Genomic DNA, 19,202 nt, shown 5'->3' with positions numbered 1-19,202 from the left:
CAGCCTCACACATACCAGACATGTGCTGTACTACTGAAACACACTTCTAAAACACACTTTTTTTGTTTGTTGGCTTTTTCCTTTTTAATGGCTTTGAGCTCTTTAAAAAGAAAGTGATTATTTTCCTTAGAGAAAATTCTCTAAAGCTAAGCACATTGGGGAGAACCAGTGAGGTTTAGTGGGCGCCTTAATATTTTTATTTTGATAGGTGAGATTTTTGTCTGCTGATATAAATATAAAATGCAGGTAGTTGGGTTTGTAGATATATATATATATAAAATATATATATTATTACCTTAGTGGATGTATCTGGCTTAGTATGTTTGTATTCTGGGTATTACATTCTAAGGGGAGGGGAACATTGACTAACTGAAGGGCATCGTAAAATATGCCAAGAGGGAACATATGAAGTAATACAAAAAAATCAAACTTGCAAGTCAATCTCAAATGAGTCAGAACTTACACAATGTTAAGCTTTACATGATTTTAAAGATGCCAGCATTCAGGAGGCACAGATCAAGCAGAGAGGTCTGGGATCCTGCACACAGCTTCCTGAACCCTGACTTTGCACAGATATGGTCAGGATGAGTTCTCTTCATTAAGACATGCACAACAGAGAATTTCGGTTATGAAACACCTCCATTTTGTGCTTAGATGTTAGCATAGCTTACTTAACATTTTCTAGGAAACCATGACCCATAAATTCATAGATTTTTTTTTTTTTTTAAATCTAGGTTTGTTTGCCATATGCAGTCCTATGCCAGGAACATCCCACTAAAAAACAAAGGCTTTCCTAGACAAGGGCTCACTCTCTCCCTTTAACAGAACTGTTTAACTTAACAGTTCTCACTTAACTCTTTCTCCTTTCAAACATCACAGCTGTCTTCAGAAATACGAAGTCCTAGTAATGTTGAAGATGGACTAGATTTCATGTAGTTCATGAGGTGGGTAGAAATGACAGGAGGTGGATTCCAGTTTCCTGTAGAAGTCTTTCTGACAGCCCTACATGATGGGTTCTACAGAATGAAAAATCATTCCTTGTTGTTAGAGGTATGTTTCCAAATAGGGTACACTAAAGAACTTCTGCTTTTCATGGAGATTAAACTGGTAGACTTTTACTTCTCATCCAAATCTGATGGATTTTGTCTACTAGAATAATACTACTATTTCTTTTTAGATGTTCTTATAAATCTGTTGTTGTACAGTGAAAGAAAAACTTATTTTCTACTTGCTATTTTATTTGAAATCTGTTTTTTCTTCTGGTTTCCTCAGGGTATTTGTGACCTTTGGTTTTTGTTTTTGTTTTTTCTCTCTCAGTTTAAAATACTTAATGTGCCCATGTCATCCCAACTTGCTGCAAATCATTGGAACCAGCAACAGGCAGAACAAGAAGAAAGGATGAGAATGAAAAAGCTCACACTAGATATCAATGAGCGGCAAGAACAAGAAGATTATCAAGGTATGAAATCATTTATAAAAGAAATAGGAAATTTTTATGCTTCTTGAGTGCTTGAAATATACTTTTATCTCATTCTGTCTCCATTTTCCTCTGACTTATTTGTAAAATAATAATATAATTTTCATCTTATTTTTCTAACTCCATAATTCAGATAGATTACCTACTGGTATCTGTGTTTGCAAGTGAGAGGATAATTTTTAGCCAGTGTAGACTCTCTCCAAACACTATCTTATTAGCTGTCATTGTATACTGCCTCTTAGGCTTTTTAATTGTCTCTTAAGGCACTTAATGTAATGACCAAATTTACAATAAGGAAACATTGGGTACTGAAAGAATCTCATCTCTTGATGGTTCTTTTAGTACCTTACAATCATGATAGTCTGTATAATGGTTACTTTTCTATAGTCATTTACCTGATAATAAGGACTGATAAACTTGATCTCCCTAACATTTTATTTGCTTCACAGATAGTGTACATTTATAAGAGTTAACAGCATTTTCTTTTTTGATCCTAATCATAGAAATGTTGCAGTCTCTTGCTCAGCGCCCAGCTCCAGCAAACACCAATCGTGAGCGGCGGCCTCGTTACCAGCATCCAAAGGGAGCACCTAATGCAGATCTAATCTTTAAGACTGGTGGGAGGTAAAAACAGCTTCTCCCTTAGCTTGCTCTCTCCCTCCCCTTTCCCTTTCCCCTTCCCCCTTCCCCTTTCCCCTCCCTTTTTGTAATATCCATATGAATAAATTAAAGAATTCTGGATTATACTTACAGACAAAAGCCTAATTATTAGCAAAATAGATGAAACCTGTTTTGTTGCTGCTAAATGTACAAACTCTTAGCTTAATGGACATTGACAAATGTTAGTTTCTTGCTTTTGCAGTTTTTTTGAAAGTAGCTTTAGCTAGGTATGGTGGCACACATCTGTAATTCTAGTGGCTCGGCTGAGAGGCTAAGACAGGAGGATTGGGAATTCAAAGCCAGCCCCAGCAATTTAGCAAGGTCCTAAGCAACTCAGCAAGACCCTGTCTCTAAACAAAATACAAAAAAGGGCTAGGGATGTGGCTCAGTAGTTAAGTACCCCTGGGTTCAGACCCTGGCATAAAAAAACAAAACAACAACAACAACAAAAAAAAACCCACCACATCTTAAAAATAGCTTTAGGCCTTGAGTATATAGCTTAGTAGTAAAAGCATTTACCTAGCATGTGTGAGGCCCTAGGTTTAATCCCAGTACCACCACCCCCCCCCCCAAAAAAAAAAGTAGCTTTAAATATATGCTATAGTAGTTTTGATAATATATGTTCCCTCTTATCATCAGAAACTAAAAATATTAGAATATCTTATCTTGATATTTTTATCAACTTCACTTTTCCATATTGCAGTGTAACATCTCTGAATAGCACATTGTCTTTATTTATACCTAATTCCTTTTCTATTCAGATATTAGTTATCTTTTTCTAATTTTTAAATGTGGGAATATCAGAATCTTATAGAATTTGTAAGTATGAAGTTTGATGACATAATGGGTATCTGCAGTAGCATATATTCATCTGGTACCTACCAGGTCCAGCCCTTCATTACAAAAAAATTTAAAAGGAGAAGAAAATCCTCAAGTTTAGAGTCCAGTGAGAAAACAGAGTACTACCTGTACTTGAAAGCTAATTCTGTCCGACTCATTTATTCTGCTTATTTCTATTTATTCTATTTATTCAAATATGTCATTTGTGCTATTTATTCAAAGCATTTCTCAGGCAGTAGGGAACAAAGATAAATATGAAGAAACAGATGTGTAAACGTAATTAGTATAATAGATGTATATGTGGTATGCCCTACTTAGTTTGCTACCAACATTATTCAGTCATTTCTCCAAATTCTTTAACTTTCTATTTTCCTTTCCTCTTCCTCCAAATTCCCTTTGGAAGAACCAACCACATTTGCTCTTTTCCTTGCCTCCCAATCATTGTGTGACTTACCCTACCTTTTCAGTGAAACAGCCTTCTCTGGGGTCCCTAACCACTCCTTGAGCAATATCTTTGTAGCACTTTGCATTATGGGCCCTTCTGTTTTCCTCCATATACTCTTTCATTTTGCTTTTATGACTTCTAGCTTCTGATTTTCCCCCCTTTCTCTGACCCCTCTGATTCCTACCTGACTTTCAGCTCCTTTATGCAGACGCCCTACCTATAGATGTCCAGATTCCTTGGTTTTTTTTCCTATCCTTCTACTGTCTGTAAGGGGTCATCCTTTCTATGACTTCATTACTGTCCAGATCTCCAGCCCAGACCTCACACTTGAGTTTCTGCCTGTCCAGGTGTGCATCTCTGAAACAGAAACCTCAGTGTGTGCCTTGTTCCTGCCCTGTTCTAGCTTAGTAAACAAAAGCACTACTATTGTCCATACTGGGAAAGGGGGTTTCATTTTGTAGTTCTCCTTCCCCCTCAATTCCATCTGGGTAATAACCCTCTGCATTCTAATACTAAAAGGTTCTCAAAGGTACCTATTTTATTCTGCCCCAATACCAAGACTCTAGATCAAACCACTGTCACCTCACATTTGGATTACTGCTGCAATCGCTTCTTGGCCTTTGGGCTAAGATAAGTGTAGATAACTGCAGCTACCTCATCTACTTCTTAGTCTGTTTCAGCCACATCCAATTCATTCTCATTGTTCTTTCTAAGATGCAAATCTGCCATCTGACTATATGAGCCCTTCTGCTTAAAATTCATGAATGGCTCCTTATGGCTCGTAGAATAAACTTCAAACTCTTCAGCTTGGTTAGCAAGGTATGACATGCATGCATATACTTAAATTATTTGCTTCATCTCTCGCAGTTCCTTTCCCTACTCCTAACCAGCTGGTCTTTTAACTACGTATTGTTCTTACTGTTCTATTTTTGCCTTTCTCTGGAGCAGTCTCCTGCTTTTCTTCCTGGATAACTCCTGCTTCTCCTTAAGACCCACCTTGGTATTCTTAAGACTGACATAGATCAGTGAGGATATGTTGTCTTAATTCACTATATTTCCACAGACTGTGTCCTATTTATTTACCTGCTAATTTGTCTCCATTCTCCATGAGATTAAAGATTCAGGGTGGGGGGCATGGACTGCAATCTACATTTAGTCATTTAATAAACTTTCTTCTTTCAGTTCTGCTCCCAAGTTCTTGTTTTCCATTTTTTCTGAGTTCCAACCCTTGAGCTAACCTCTCAACCTGTTTTAAATTTTGTCTTAAAATTGTAACTTAAAAAAACAAATCCTAACCTGTCCATCATCCTTTTGAATGGCACTCTGTAAAGGATAATGAGTGCTATTTTCATAGGCAGTGTTTCTAAAACATAGATATGGTTAAAGCATTGTAAAATGGTCAAATGCATAAACATGAGTTTTTGAGCGTTTTAGAGTACCACATGTTCTTTGCCATTTTTAAACTTATTTTGAGTGAAGAAATATAGTCATTTTAAGAACAAACTGATGGGATGGAATGGTGATTGGGTCTTTATTTTCTTCTGCTTACTTTGGGCCAGACTTAGCTTTAGTGGAAGGTGTGTATGGAGCACTGGCATCATCAGTAGCTTAAGTAGAGTATGCTGGAGGGGGGTACCTATGTGAAGGGGGACGGGGGGACCTTGAGTCTGTGAGTAAATGTGAGGAACTGGTTTCAAGTTGATTATTAATGTGGCTGGTGATTTTTTTTTAAAAAATCAATTAATGTTGGTAATGTTACGTGTTAGTAAAAGGAAAATTAATTTGAAAACTAGTTTTTCAAGTAGTTGAAATTTTTTTACCTATGGATTTTGATAGGCTCCTAATATTATATAATGATTTTTATGTTTTCTAACCAGAGGATCTTATCAGAGGAATGTAAATTAAAACTTCAGCCTTTTAAAAAATTACAGGTATTTATTTTTAGTGAATAAGATGGGGGTTGTGTTGTAAGTGAAATTGTTCTTCAGTTTTTCTGTAGTGCAGAACAAGATTCTTTTCTTCTCCAGTAGAGTTGACAATCTGAAACTTTGCATCTTTGGCAAGAATTACTGCTTATATGGTTTAGATGCTACAAGGTCATATGGATTATTCTGTCACTTCTCAAACTTTTAAAATACATATAAATCATCTAGACTAAAAAGGAAGGTTCTGGTTCATTTCTGTTCAGCTCCCAGATGATATCAGAGCTGCTGGTGTGCAGACCACAATTAGAATAGAAAGGATTTATACACAGTTTTGGTGGATTTTTTTTTTTTTGTGTGTGTGTGTGTGTGTGTGTGTGTTTGTTATTTTTGTTATGTTTTATTTTCATTTTGAGATGGGGTCTTGGTATATTGCTCAGGTTGGTCTCTTAAGCTTGAGATGTTCCTACCTCTAATTTACCAAGTGCCTGACACTGTAAGCACATGCTACTGCATCTAGCTTGCTATTTTTAAAAAGATATGATGCCCTCATTGTATGTTAAATAAGTGATAGTTTTGCTATAGAATACCTCCTAGAATAACATTTAATACAAAGTATATATTGTAAGTGCTTTTTAAGCTCTTGGTATTTTAATCATTCAGAGTGATTATTTTCCTACAAAGCCAGTCAGGTGACAGACACCCTACACTATAACTAGTGATAGAAGCATATCTTACTTAGCAAAGATTTTCAACATTTTTTCCTTTCATTCACTGTTTATTTAAAGTATTTTGTGTTAGACAGCTGCTTTGTCTTGACTTCAGGAGAAACTCTTCCATCTTTTTGTTCTTTCATTGGGGACATGATTATATCATTGATAATTTTTCATATTTATTTCACTTCTGGAAGAGTTATGGGGACAGACAACTGAGGATATGCTTTCCTATATTTGTATTTTATTCCTTGAAATTGTCTTGCTCATATAACTTGCTCTGTGTAAAACAAACTTTGAGTCTCTAGGAAAGCGCCATTGACTGAATGACTTTAAACTACAGAAGTTTGTTTTCTTAAAGTTTTGGTGGCAGGAAATATGAGACAAAGGTCTAAGGCTATAAGGAAGGCTGTTCCAAGCCTCCTGTGTGGCTCTTGGGGTTTGCTGGCAATCTTTGGTATCCATTGGCTTATAGGTGTATCGCTCTGATCTCTGAGACATTCACATGACATTCTTCCTGTGTTTGTGTTTTTTTCTTTCTTTCTTTTTTTTTTTTTTTTTCAGTACTGGTAATTGAACACAGGGCCTTTCACATACTAGGCAAGTGCTCTTGCAGCTGAGGTACATCCCCAGCCTGTGCATAAGGATATAATCATTGTATTGGACCAGGGACCCATCCTACTCCACTATTGCCTCATCTTAACTAATTACATCTCCAACAGCTGTTTCCAAATAAAGTAACATTTGAGGTATGGGGGGGTTCAAGTTAAGCAAATGAATTTTGAGGATATACAATTCAACCATAACACAAACTGAATTCTTGAAACTTTAGCAGTTAGTCACAGAGAAGATACAGGAGCCACCTCTTGCAATTATTGTCAAAATTGTTCCTGTTTTGCTCTTAAAAAAGACTTAACTTAGATGGGGCTGGGGTTTTGGCACAGTTGTAGAGCACTTGCCTAACATGTGAGGTGCTGGTTTGATTTTCAGCACCATATATAAATAAATAAAGGTCCATCATCCACTAAAAATTTTTAAAAATTAAAAAAGGAAACAAAAAGACTTAGAGAAATCACCAGGTGATAGTTGGTAGTATTTGAGAAACACTTTCTTGCCCCAACTTTGCCCTGAAGCAGTAAGGTCTCTAATATCACCCTGTTTGTACCTTTAGGAGACGTTGATCCAGCAGCACGTGTCATTTCATTAGGTCCTGTATCTGATGTTGTGGATAGTGGAGTCCTCCAGCAATTGAATGAGAGCAGTGGACACATCTCAGCATGTCGGTCTAGAGAGTTGCGAATCTAAACCTGGGACAGGCTGGGGCCATGAGGCAGAAACAGCAGCCTCTGCCAACACCGGAACAAGCCCACGCTTCCAGACAAGGCGGAAAAGGCCTTTTGTAATGGAAATCACGTGAGGGTTAATCTTCTCTTGAGAATGGCAGTCAAGAAATGAGATGGTTCACTTGACTACTGAGCAGTTACACCAGGAAGAGCAGCAATGAGATGACTGAGCCGGAGAAGAAATGGTTGCCATGATAATGGTATGGGGGAAATGAACTTAAGTTTTGAACTTGATTTGAGTTACAGTGTCTGAATTGAACATCCCATGTTGGAAGAAGATACATTTGGGGGCTCCAGGACTACAGTAGAAAAGTATAGAGCAAGCAGTAAAATCTTCTAGTAAAAACTTACATGCAGGACAACAAAATGATGAAAGTTATCCAAATACCAGATAATCCACCAGGAAGGCCTTTGTTTAGGAAATTGTTTCAAAAGGAACAAGGGATGAGGGAGAAAAATCTGTTTTATCCATCAGAGCCAGTGATATAAAATTGCCTATTAGAGTGAAAGAAAAATGTGAAGACATTAGTACAAAGAGCATTCATTCAGATGGCTTAGACAAGTCTGATACCAGCCTAAGAACAGGGATATAGTTGAGCCCATTGTAAGTATCATTGAAAACAAAACGTGCCAGTCAGCATGTCACAGAAAATGAACGAAGGACAACAAGAAATAGATCAGAATATTTTGTTGACCTTCATGGGTTTACAGCCTCTGTCTCTAAACAAAATATGGAAACAAGTAGAGCTTTTATTTTGCTTTTGTTTTCGTTTTGTTTTGTTGTTTTGTTTTCCCCCCACTAAATAGAAAAAAGGGTTCTTAGTCTGTTTCTGACAATCTGTTAATTTATTAGGATAGTTGTCTTTCGTTTGCTTTCTAATAGGCATAGTAAATTTAGTTAAAGAGCACATCTGTATGCTACAACTTGATTACATCTTTTTTTCTAGCTATTTTGCATTTTTCTTTTACCACGTTTCAGTTTCTGCATGTAGATTTAAGAAACAAAACTTGTAAAGTTGTAACATTTCACATGGAAATGCTGCCCAATCTTCACCAGCTTCAGAAATCTGACCTTTGCCGATGCTGCAATAAAGTGTTGTAATTTAGATTTGGTGTGGTTTATTTTATTTGGTTTGGGTTTTGGAAGCCTGGACAGTCATGCTCTCTGGGTTTATAAAACATTCTCAAAGATACTTTCTTGAGCATTTCACTGCTAGTATTTCTTTCTCCCTCGGGATTCCCTATGTCCTGACCTTCTCAGGTGCCTCAGTTAGTTTACCTTTGGGTGTATACGTTACATAAAGTCACCCATGGGGGCTGGGGATATAGCTCAGTTGATAGAGTGCCTTCCTAGCATGCACAAGGCCCTGGGTTCAATCCCCAGCACCACCAAAAAAAGTCACCTGTGCAATCTAGTAGAATTAATGTTTTTAAAGTAGGGTTACTACTGATTAATATGGAAAATGCTGGCACTGCATGTTTAGCCTGAGGCAGGCAGCATTGATGGTTTACCAAGCATGGGCAGCAGAGATGGGGAGAGCACCATAAGGCAGGCCAGTCAAGGAACTGCAAGAATCTCTGCTTTCTGTTTCCCAGTGTTAATTCTAAGGCTGACTTATATAGTCCATACCAAATTACTATGATCACTATTGCTAAAATTTATAAAATCTAACCGATAGTCATAATTTGAAAGGATTGATAGTCATAATTTGAAAGGAATTATAATAGGCTTTTAACTTTTTAAAAAACTTAAGGAGGGAAGCTTACCCTCTTATCACCACATTCATCACTGATCTCTATAGTGCTACTTACTATTCTTTTGTTGTGAAAAATGACTTACAAGTTTTTTTTATCAACTTTGTATTATTTTCTAGATTTAAATTTTTTGCAGAGAGCCAGAGATCACTCCAAATTCACCCTTTATAATATATAATGATGATCAAGGTAGAAATCATAATGATAATCAGCTATGTGGTGGTAATTCATCTTCATTCACCTTTTATCTAAAGAAAATAACATCACTTCATCTATGATGTCTTGAGAACCATGAAGAATGTATACCAAATAAGATTCTTAGCAATGTTGCAACAATATTCATTAGATCACTATAATAAAGATAGGTTACTGATGTTAAAAGATTATCCATATGTTAAGATAGAGTCTATGACAGCCACCAAGAAGTTTATAGATGTTTTAAAAAATAAAAGGAGAACCTCCTGACTTTGGAAAATGCTGTGACTTTCATAAATTTATCATAACTTTTTCCCCCTATGATCCACCAAAGGTAAGCAGGTGTTCACAAATTTGCCACACTTCCTCCTTCCTTCAATTCTGTAATCCCTCCTTGAGGATTGGGCTGAAGAAGGCCTTAGGGCAGCTTAAGGTTGTAGCTCAAGGTAAGTCTCTGCTTTCATAGGAGAGCCTTTTGGGTGGGCACATTTGTGCTCTGACTTCACTTAGAGCTTCTACAAACTTGACCTATTTAAAACCAAGCAGCCAACCAGAAGGAAGGTTGTAGGAGGTATACAGTGGCAAGAAAACCAAAAAAGGTTGAGAAAACTGGGCAAAGCAAGGCACAAATAACATGAAAGAGGACATAGGCTTCTTGGAGCCAAAACCCAAGTAGCCCAATAGACCAGTTGAGTATTAGTCCTAGAATAAATAAAAGATTAGTACTGGGAGAAAGGTTCATTTTGTAGATGAGGAATCATCCCGAGAGATACAATGACTTAACACCCTTCAGTATAAGATGATTAGGAATAAGGATTCAGAATTTTTATGATAAGCAGAAATAACTCTACTGTAGGAAGGAAATAGTTCAGAGAGGTAGGCCCCAGGTTTCCTAACTGACTACATAGTTAATCTTCATAGTATAATGAAAAACTACAGATAGATATTACTAAGGCAGAACTTGAATATATTTTTGGTCCCCTTCTAAATTGTTTTTTTTTGGGGGGGGGGGGGTCTTTTTTTTTTTTTCCTTTTTTTGCAGTACTGGGGTTTGAACATGCTAAACAAGTGCTCCATCACTGAGTACATCCCATGCTCTTTTAATTCCGAGACAAGGACTCATTAAAATTGCCCAGGCTGACCTCAAACTTGTGATCCTCCTGCCTCAGCCTCCCCAGTAGCTAGATTATAGGCATGCACCATCATACCCAGATAAAATGGTTTTAAAGTTTTTTATATATTCAGGGGTAAACTTTGAGCCATGCAGAGTTTCATTGTGTTATTTATTTGCAAATGAAAGAGACTAAATTTGAATTTTTAAATGCAAAGGATGTTATCAGAATCCTAAAGTATGAAACCAAGCACAGGAATTATCACTGGGCTTTAGTACTAAATGAAGTCAGAAAAAGATTTTTTTTTCTCTGCTACTCCACTTTTTCTTCCTCCTGTACTAGTCAGCTCTAGTTACTATAACAAAATACCACCACAGACTGAGTGGTTTAAACAACAGAAATTTGGTTTTTTGAGTTCAAAGGTTGGATATACAAGATTGAGGTGTCAACTGGGTTGGTTTCTCCCGAGGCTGGCCTCCTTAGCTTGCAGAGAGTGGTCTTCTCACTGTTCTGCTATAGCCTTTTCTTTCTGCACAGCATCTCTGGTAACTTTTATTTATTTATTTATTTTAAATTTATTTTTTGGTACCAGAGATTGAACTCAGGGGCACTTGACCACTGAGCCACATTCCCCAACCCTATTTTGTATTTTATTTACAGACAGGGTCTTCTTGAGTTGCTTAGTGCTTTGCCATTGCTCAGGCTAGCTTTGAACTCGCGATCCTCCGGCCTCAGCCTCCCAAGCTGCTGAGATTATAGGCATATACCACCACACCCAGTTATTCCACTTCTTACAAGGACACCAATTTTCATCTGAGTTACTTGGTGTTAGAACTTCAACATGAATGTAAGAGTCAGGGTGACAGGTGACACAATTTGCTCCATAACATACTATAAACTGGTCATCATCATCTCCTGGGATTTGTATCAGGTGCAGAGACTGACTTGGGTTTTGCAACCAAGTCTAAATATCCAAGGATCTGCTAGCCCAGTTTGCCTCAGTGATCTGATGCCAGGAGTCATCCCAACTATTGAAAAGGAGGGATTTTCCTATAGTAGTTTATTTCAAAATTTTAGATGTGAAGTTTCCCATATAAAAGTTTAATTTCTAAAATCTGATTTTTAAAAAACTTGAAATACTTTATATATACAACTTCTTAACATCCTTTTCCCTTGCATTTCTGGTCCCAGCATTTAGATGAATGCTCAGACCAGTGTTTAGGTTTAGTTTGAATAGAAGTAAAATAGATATGAAATCATTGTAAAAATAAAAATTTAAAAGCATGCTATATAGGAAATCAGTTATGGCATTCTTAATTTAAAACAAATTTTTTTAATCTTTGGAAGTTCAAAGAAATTCAGTTATTTGCTATCTCAGTAGACGTGCTTCTTTCTGGGAGAAGTAACTGAAAATTGTTGTGTAATTATTCAAATGTTTGTTTCCTTGGAAGTTGTCCTAATATAGTTTCTGTGAAAAAGCATCAAATTCCGTTGCATGTATGCAAGTACTTTTTTTTTTTTTGGTACCAGAGTTTGAACTCGGGTGCTCCACCACTGAGCCACATCCCCAGCCCTATTTTGTATTTATTCAGAGACAGGGTCTCACTGAGTGGCTTAGCACCTTGTCATTGCTGAGGCTGCATGCCTTGTGATCCTCCTTATGCAAGTACTTTTACTCTTTGGCTTCCTATATGATACTGAAAAACTTTTTTAGGTTGTTTAGTCAGTTTGATGTCATCTTAAACCTTCAGATGAATACTTGGAGAATGTGGGAAGACAAAGATTCATTGACCCTGTACTCTATACTAGGCACTATTGTAAGTATTGGGAATAGTGAAGTCACAAAAGTTTCTGCTCTCATGCAACTAACATTCTAGCTGGGAATCAAATCAGCGATTTTGTGAAATGAAGTAATATTATCTATAAAGTGCTCATTCCAATGGTTGGCGTGTAGAAAGGACTGTTTTAGTGGTCGATGCTGTTACTAGTATTCCTTTTTATGTGTGGTATTTCCTGGGAAAAATAACTATGCTACCTTGGCTCATGCTACCTGCCTTTCAAGTTTTAGTTCAATCACCACCTCTTCTAAGAAAACTGGCCATCCTGCCCTCTTCCTGGTTTTATTGAAGGACCCTCTTGAGTTTTCTCAAAGGTGCCCCTCTGCCTACTGGCTCACCCTGGGGGTAGACATGAATTTAACTCAGCTGTTGTTTTGCAAGAGATGAGCACAATCCACATATAGGTGTATAAGGTTAGGAATAGGGGCCTCCCTGTTCAGTGCTTAAGAAATGCTTTCCCTTCTGGACAAGAGATTTTTAAGGAATCTGCTATATCCCAAGGAGTGGGCTTGGCCACATTCTAAAGCACTTGCCCCTTCCTTTTTTGGAACAGAATTACTGCATTTGACCCAAAAGCTGCCTGACTCAATTTGCTGACGAGTTCTCCCTTGTCTAGTCTGGCTTGCCTGTTGAGCTCAGGGATTTGGAAAGTAGAAGCAGATACATTGGTTTGTCTTCTCCAGTTCACATTGACTCTGGATGGCAGTATGGCAACTTAGAACCTGCTCTGGTCACTGCTATCAGTAAATCGCCTTGTCTGGACCTATGGACAGAGCAGCATTTTAATACTGTAAACTATTGGCTTTATAACCTATGAGATGAACAGGTGGCTCTCGTTGACCTTTGTCATTAGGGATCACTCAGGTCTGGAACATTGTTTACATACATAGAAGACCAGAGGCAAGAAATACATAAAATAACTTTTATATTTAGAGGAATGGTGGAGGGTCCAGGCTGGCCATAGGCCCACACCAGCTCCAGCACCTCCCATCTTCATGACCTTAAGTAGTTATGGACCACTCCTCAGTTTCCTCATCTGTAAAGTGGGGATAACTTAATAGGATTGAAGGAGGAATTAATGGGATAATGGACATGAGAATCTTAGCACAATGACTGTTATATAGTAAGTGCTCCAGAAAGGTTAACTGCACAGTATTACTACCTCCGTGTCTATGTGCCTCATTAAGTGTTTTGTGCAAATGAGCCCAGAAAGCTGTGTCCTTGAAGGTCTCATAAACCCTTCAAGTGTGCAGAGTCAATATCAAGTTAAGATCTGGCAGCCAAAAATCACACACACAATTACAACAACTATATTACCCATAGAAAAATGCGTCTGAACAGCAGTGGGAATGCTACCCTTCAGGTGAAACTGCTGAGCCAAGTTCTGGTTTCTTGCCAAGTAGAAAAATAATGTCCTCATCTCCCTCAGAGATCCTTGCACACTTAAATTCAGGCATAAAACTTATTTTTAGTCATTAAATTTTCTTTTCCTGTGTGTCTCTTCTCTCCCAGTAACACAGGGCTGGTGGCTTATTTGAATACGAAGAAAAAAAAGTGGCATTCCCAGTTTTTTATCATGGTAGCTTCTGAATACTCCAGGCTACCCTGCCAAGAACAGGCTGTTGGGTCAAATCATCTCAGGGATTCTTCACACTACGAGTGGGGGTCAGGATCAATAAAAATCCAAGATGCCCTTTGGAAGAGATATGGGGGTCCTTGAAACCCCAGAGGCTAACAGATTTTTCTTTTAGCCTACAGAGTGGACCAGGAAAATACTTTAGAGTTATCTTGAGACTCAGTATTTTTGCCAAGCTTCCTTGAGAAGGAATTGGCAAAGAATGAGAAGAGAACAAAACAGGAAGCAGTTTTGAAATAAGCAGAATTGTTCCTTAATCAGTTTTGACCACCCACTTGTGCACCTAGCCTAAGGGTATGCAGAAATTCTTAATAACCCATGTTAACTCCAATTTCTATGTTACCAGGGCATGTGTATTAAAAATCAAGACCTAGAGGAATTGTGAAGAATGGTTCACATCCTTAGTAACTTGTAATCTGGTTCAAAGCCACTTCTGGAATGTACACATTCAACCTTCAACACAGGACCAACCACCTAACTACCCTCTTTCCCAGGGATGCTGGGTCTGAAGTTAGGTAAAGCTGCATTTAAATTTTGGTTCTACCACTTCCTGGGTAAGGTTTTTAACCTAAGACTTTTAACTTATTTGTACCATGAGAATAAATTCCTAATGTTACTGGAGTTTGTGAGAATTGGATACAAAGCATTCATTCCACCTGGGTGAGGTGCTGCATGCCTGCAATCCCAGCAGCTCTGGAGGCTGAGGCAGGAGGATCGTGAGTTCAAAGCCAGCCTCAGCAAAAAGCAGGGTGCTAAGCAACTCAGACCCTATCTCTAAATATTATACAAAATAGGGCTGGGGATGGGGATGTGACTCAGTGATGAAGTGCCCCTGAGTTCAATTTCCAGTACCAAAAAAAAAAAAAACATTCACTCAATACTTAACTACACACTAAGCTAAAGTTACAGTGAGATGCAAGACAAAAAGACCAGCTTCTGTGAGTTTTATGTTCTAGAAGGAGGCAACATATGAGCAGTGAGGAAGAAGACTCTCAAGCAGAGGTAAGTGATGGTTGCTGGATCCTCTCCTGTACTGCCCAGCCCACTTTTGCTGAGGACTTGTTCCTGGAGCTGCTAGAAATGTGTTTGGCCTGTGGCCTTTGGCTGCCAGCCCCCGGGGGTGGTCTCAGCTGCCAACTCAGCCAGAGATTGCCTGGAAAGATTTCATGCAAACAGTGATCAATGCACACAAGTGACCTAGCTGTCCTTGGCCCAAGTCAGGGTGCTTCTGAAGGGCTATTTTAACCACGGAGCTCCTGGGTTCTGTCATTGGGCCCACAAAGACAGCTCAGTGATTGTCTAATTGGGTCTGTATAGGAGCCTCCACTTGAAGAGAGAGCAAAGCCCAGACCTGAACAGCAAGGAGTCAGCCCTTGGATGAGGATGCACACTCCAGGTAAAAAGATCAGATAGAAATGAACAAGCCATCTGAAAAGCCATGCAGAGGGGTGGAAGAGTGGGAGAAGAGGTCTGAGAGGCAAGGCCTATGTTGGATAGGGCTTTGTAAGCCAGAGAGAGAAATTTGGATTTTCTTTGAAAAATGGTGGGATTTATTTGACCTGATTTTTAAAAATTATTACATTATAGTTATACATAATATTGGAGTTCATACTGACAACATAGTCATACAAACATGGAGTAATATTTGTTCCAATTCAGTCTCCAGTACTTCCCCTTTCCCTCCCGCTATTCCCTTTCCTCTACTGGTCTTCCTTCTATTTATTTACATTTTTTTTTTAAATTAGTCATGTCATTAATATATATATGACTAATTTATATAATTAGTCATATATATATATAAAGGTGAAATTCACTGCAGTATTTTCATATATGTACATAGGATAGTTTGGTCCACTTCCTTCCACCATTCTTCTCTTTTTGTATCCCTCCTCCCTCTGCTTCAATCACTATCTTCTACTCCACTCATGCCACCCCCTCCACCCACCCATCCCCTTTTTTTCCCCATATTTGCTCTAGCTTCTGGATATGAGAGAAAACATTCAACTCATGACTTTCTGAGTCTGGTTTATTTCACTTAGCACGATGTTCTCCAGTTCCATCCATTTACCAGCAGATGCCATAGTTTCATTTTTCATTATGGCTAAGTAAAACTCCGTTCTATTGTGTTTATATGCCACGTTTTCTTTATCCATTCATCTGTTGACATGCATCTGGGCTGTTCGGTAACTTGGCTGTTGTGAATTGCACTGCTATAAATACTGATGTGGCTGTATCATTATAGCATCTGATTTTAGATCTGACTTGATTATAAGGGATTTCTTTGGCTTGCCAGTGGAGAGGAGGCTGTAAAGTAAGAATGAAATTGGAGAGACCAGTGAGGAGCCTATAGTAAGATTTTGGACAAGGGACCATGGCAAATGACAGTGGACAGAAGACAAATTGAAGATATAATCTCCAAGTAGATGTAATAGACCTTGAAGATAGATAGATGTAGGAAGATGAAGGGAAGGGTTTCTGGCATGTGATAGCATATGTGGAAAGTTCCCAATGGTATCATTCATTGAGAAGAAGTGCTTGCTGAAGTGTCTCACTTCTATTCCTGTAGTTTGCATAACCTGGCATCATGCCTAATGTTTTTACAGGCTGCCAGTGAAAATGATCATTGCCAGATAGACCTGATTTCTAGAGACTTCTGAGTCTGCAGGTGGGCACACAAAGATCTTGCCAGGGAGTTAAAGAGATTACGTGCCCTGAGAAAGGAAAAGGAGGTGTGTGTTGCAGTTGGGGGGTCGAGAGAGACATGACAAATTACTATAAAACCATGCCACTTTAGTGGCCCAGGCCTTGCCCAACTTTTTGGGACTCTTGATCCTGGGGCTTGAGGAATGAAGAGAAAGTCTCTTACAGGGACAGAAACTGCATGAGAAAGGGGTTGACTGTAAGCTGATACTTCTCTATTCTGGCTGACCTGGGTTTTCCTTTCCTTTCCTTCTGTTTGTTTGCTGGTTGGTGCTTTGCATTGTTCCTGCAGGAGGCTTAGGAGACACAACCCAAGAGGCCCAGGCTGACTATGACTGTGCATGTTGCACACCTGGATCAGGCAGGACTCCAACCACAGCCCACTGCTGTCCCCCCAGACATTTGAACCTCACTCGCCAACTGTCTGGCTGCCTGAAGGCGCAGGGAAGCAAATTCTTTTTCATGAATTATGCTATTGGTATCATGTCTAAGAAACTCTTTGCCTAGCCCTAGGTCCCAAAGATTTTTTGCTATTTTCTCCTAAAATTTTAGTGTTTGATATTCTATGTTAAAGTCCATGATCCATTTTGAGTTAATTTTCGTATCAGGTGTGTGGTTTAGATATAGGATTGTTTGGTGCCTGTGAATATCCAATTGTGCAGCCCATTTGTTGAGAGCTTGCCTTCCTCCCTTGAACTGCTTTCATACCTTTGTCAAAAGTCAGTTGAGGGGGCTGGGGTTGTGGCTCAGTGGTAGAGCGCGTGCCTAGCATGTGTGAGGCATGGGTTCAATTCTCAGCACTACATGTAAATAAATGAATAAAATAAGGGTTAATCAATATCTAAAAATATTTTTTTAAAAATTTGTTGAACATACTTTTGTTGTATCCATGTCTCTTCCATTGATCTCTGTGTCAAGATTGTGTTAGCTAACCTCGTTCTTTTGGTTTTCCATGTAAATTTTAAGCTGTCCATGTCTGTAAGATATCTTGCTGGAATTGTAATAGGAATGGCATTATTATGATGATCATTATTATTATTTTGAGGTACTGGGGATCAGACCCAGGAACTTTCACATGCTAAGCAAGTGTTCTACTACCGACCTCCAGCCCTGTATTATTATTTTTGATGCTGTTATGAATGGAATTATTTTCTTTTTCCCCCCTTTGAATTTTTTTTTGGTTAATATACATATTTTTAGTTTTTTCCCATTTTTTATTGGTATAATTATACATATTGGTGGAATTTGTTGTTACATATTTGTTCAAGCCACATGTAACAATATAATTTTGTCAATATCACTCCCCAGTATTTCTCCTTTCTCTCCCTTTCTCCCTCGCCCAATCCCTTTCCTCTTTTCTACTAGTCTTTGATGTTCATGAGACTCCCCTCCACACACACACACACACACACACTCTCTCTCTCTCTCTCTCTCTCTCTCTCTCTCCTTTTTCCTCTCTAGCTTTCACATATGAAAGAAAACAGGACTCTTGACTTTCTGAGTTTGGCTTATTTTGCTTAACATAAGTTCTGAAGTTCCATCCATTTTCCTGAAAATGACATAGTTTCATTCTTTATGGCTGACTGAAACTCCATTGTATATATGTATGTATATCATTTACATATATCACACTTTTTTATCCATTCATGCATTGATGGACACCTAGGGCTGGTTCTAAAGTTTGGGATTGTGAATTGTGCTGCTATAAACATGGGTGTGTGTGTATTGCTATAGTATGATGACTTTAATTCTTTAGAATAAATGCAAAGGTGTGGTATAAATGAGTCATATAATAATTCCATTCCTAGTCTTTTGAGAAATTCTCATACTGATTTCTATAGTGGTGTACTAATTTACAATCCCATAAACAATGTAAAAGTATTCCTTTTTCTCCATATCCTCTCCAGCATTTAATATTATTTATATTTTTTATGGCTACCATGGATGGAATTACTTTCCTAATCTCATTTCCAGATTGTTCAATGGTAATTTATAGAAGTACATTTTTACATTGATCTTGTATCTTGTCACATTGTTGGACTCTTTGATTATTTCTAGTAGTTTTTTATGAATTTCTTAGGATTTTCTTCATACAGGATTGAGTTGTCTACAAATATGACAGATTTACTTATTTCTAATCTGGTTGCCTTCTATTTCTTTTTCTTACTCAATTGCACTGGCTAGAATCTCTAGTACAATAATTAATAGAAGTGGTATGTGCAGCTATCTTTTCTTGTTCCTGGTCTTGGGAGAAAAGCATTCCATTTTTATCCTGCAATATAAACAAATTAAGGCTGGAAATGTGGCTCAGTGATAGAGTGCTTACCTAGCATGCATGAGGTACTGGGTCCAATCCACAAGTCTCACAAAATTTAAAAATAAAAATATGCAAAACCATATGTCCACCAACGACTGGGATCCTGAGAAAGGGGAGGTTGCTGAAGGCAATTTAGGAAGTCTTCCTTAAGAAGAGGTGAGAGGAGGACAGGCCCAGCAAGGGTAGGAAGTTGACGAGTTTGTCCTTATAATACTGGAACTGACTGCCAAAGAGGATGGACTCAGGGAT

At 38.2% G+C, this 19,202-nt stretch overlaps 1 protein-coding gene across 3 annotated transcripts in view; it reads left to right on the top strand.

Annotated features, from left to right (window-relative positions):
• Upf2 (UPF2 regulator of nonsense mediated mRNA decay) overlaps nt 1–8,506 on the top strand; it is a 115,946-nt gene extending 107,440 nt beyond the window's left edge. For 2 of the 3 annotated variants that reach the window (XM_027944841.3, XM_071599801.1), the window contains 3 exons: nt 1,318–1,459; nt 1,981–2,101; nt 7,229–8,506. In XM_027944841.3, coding sequence (XP_027800642.1) covers nt 1,318–1,459; nt 1,981–2,101; nt 7,229–7,238 — 273 coding nt within the window. In that variant the 3' untranslated portion in view covers nt 7,239–8,506. Of the gene's footprint in view, nt 1–1,317; nt 1,460–1,980; nt 2,106–7,228 lie in introns of those variants that run through there. The other variant, XM_071599802.1, reaches the window with a different exon arrangement.
• The last annotated feature ends 10,696 nt before the right edge of the window (nt 8,507–19,202 follow it).

This window comes from Marmota flaviventris, chromosome 12 (assembly GCF_047511675.1).
Source record: "Marmota flaviventris isolate mMarFla1 chromosome 12, mMarFla1.hap1, whole genome shotgun sequence".
Lineage (NCBI taxonomy): Eukaryota > Metazoa > Chordata > Mammalia > Rodentia > Sciuridae > Marmota > Marmota flaviventris.
The sequence above is the reverse complement of the archived record's forward strand: the minus strand, read 5'-3'. Positions and strand labels throughout refer to the sequence as shown.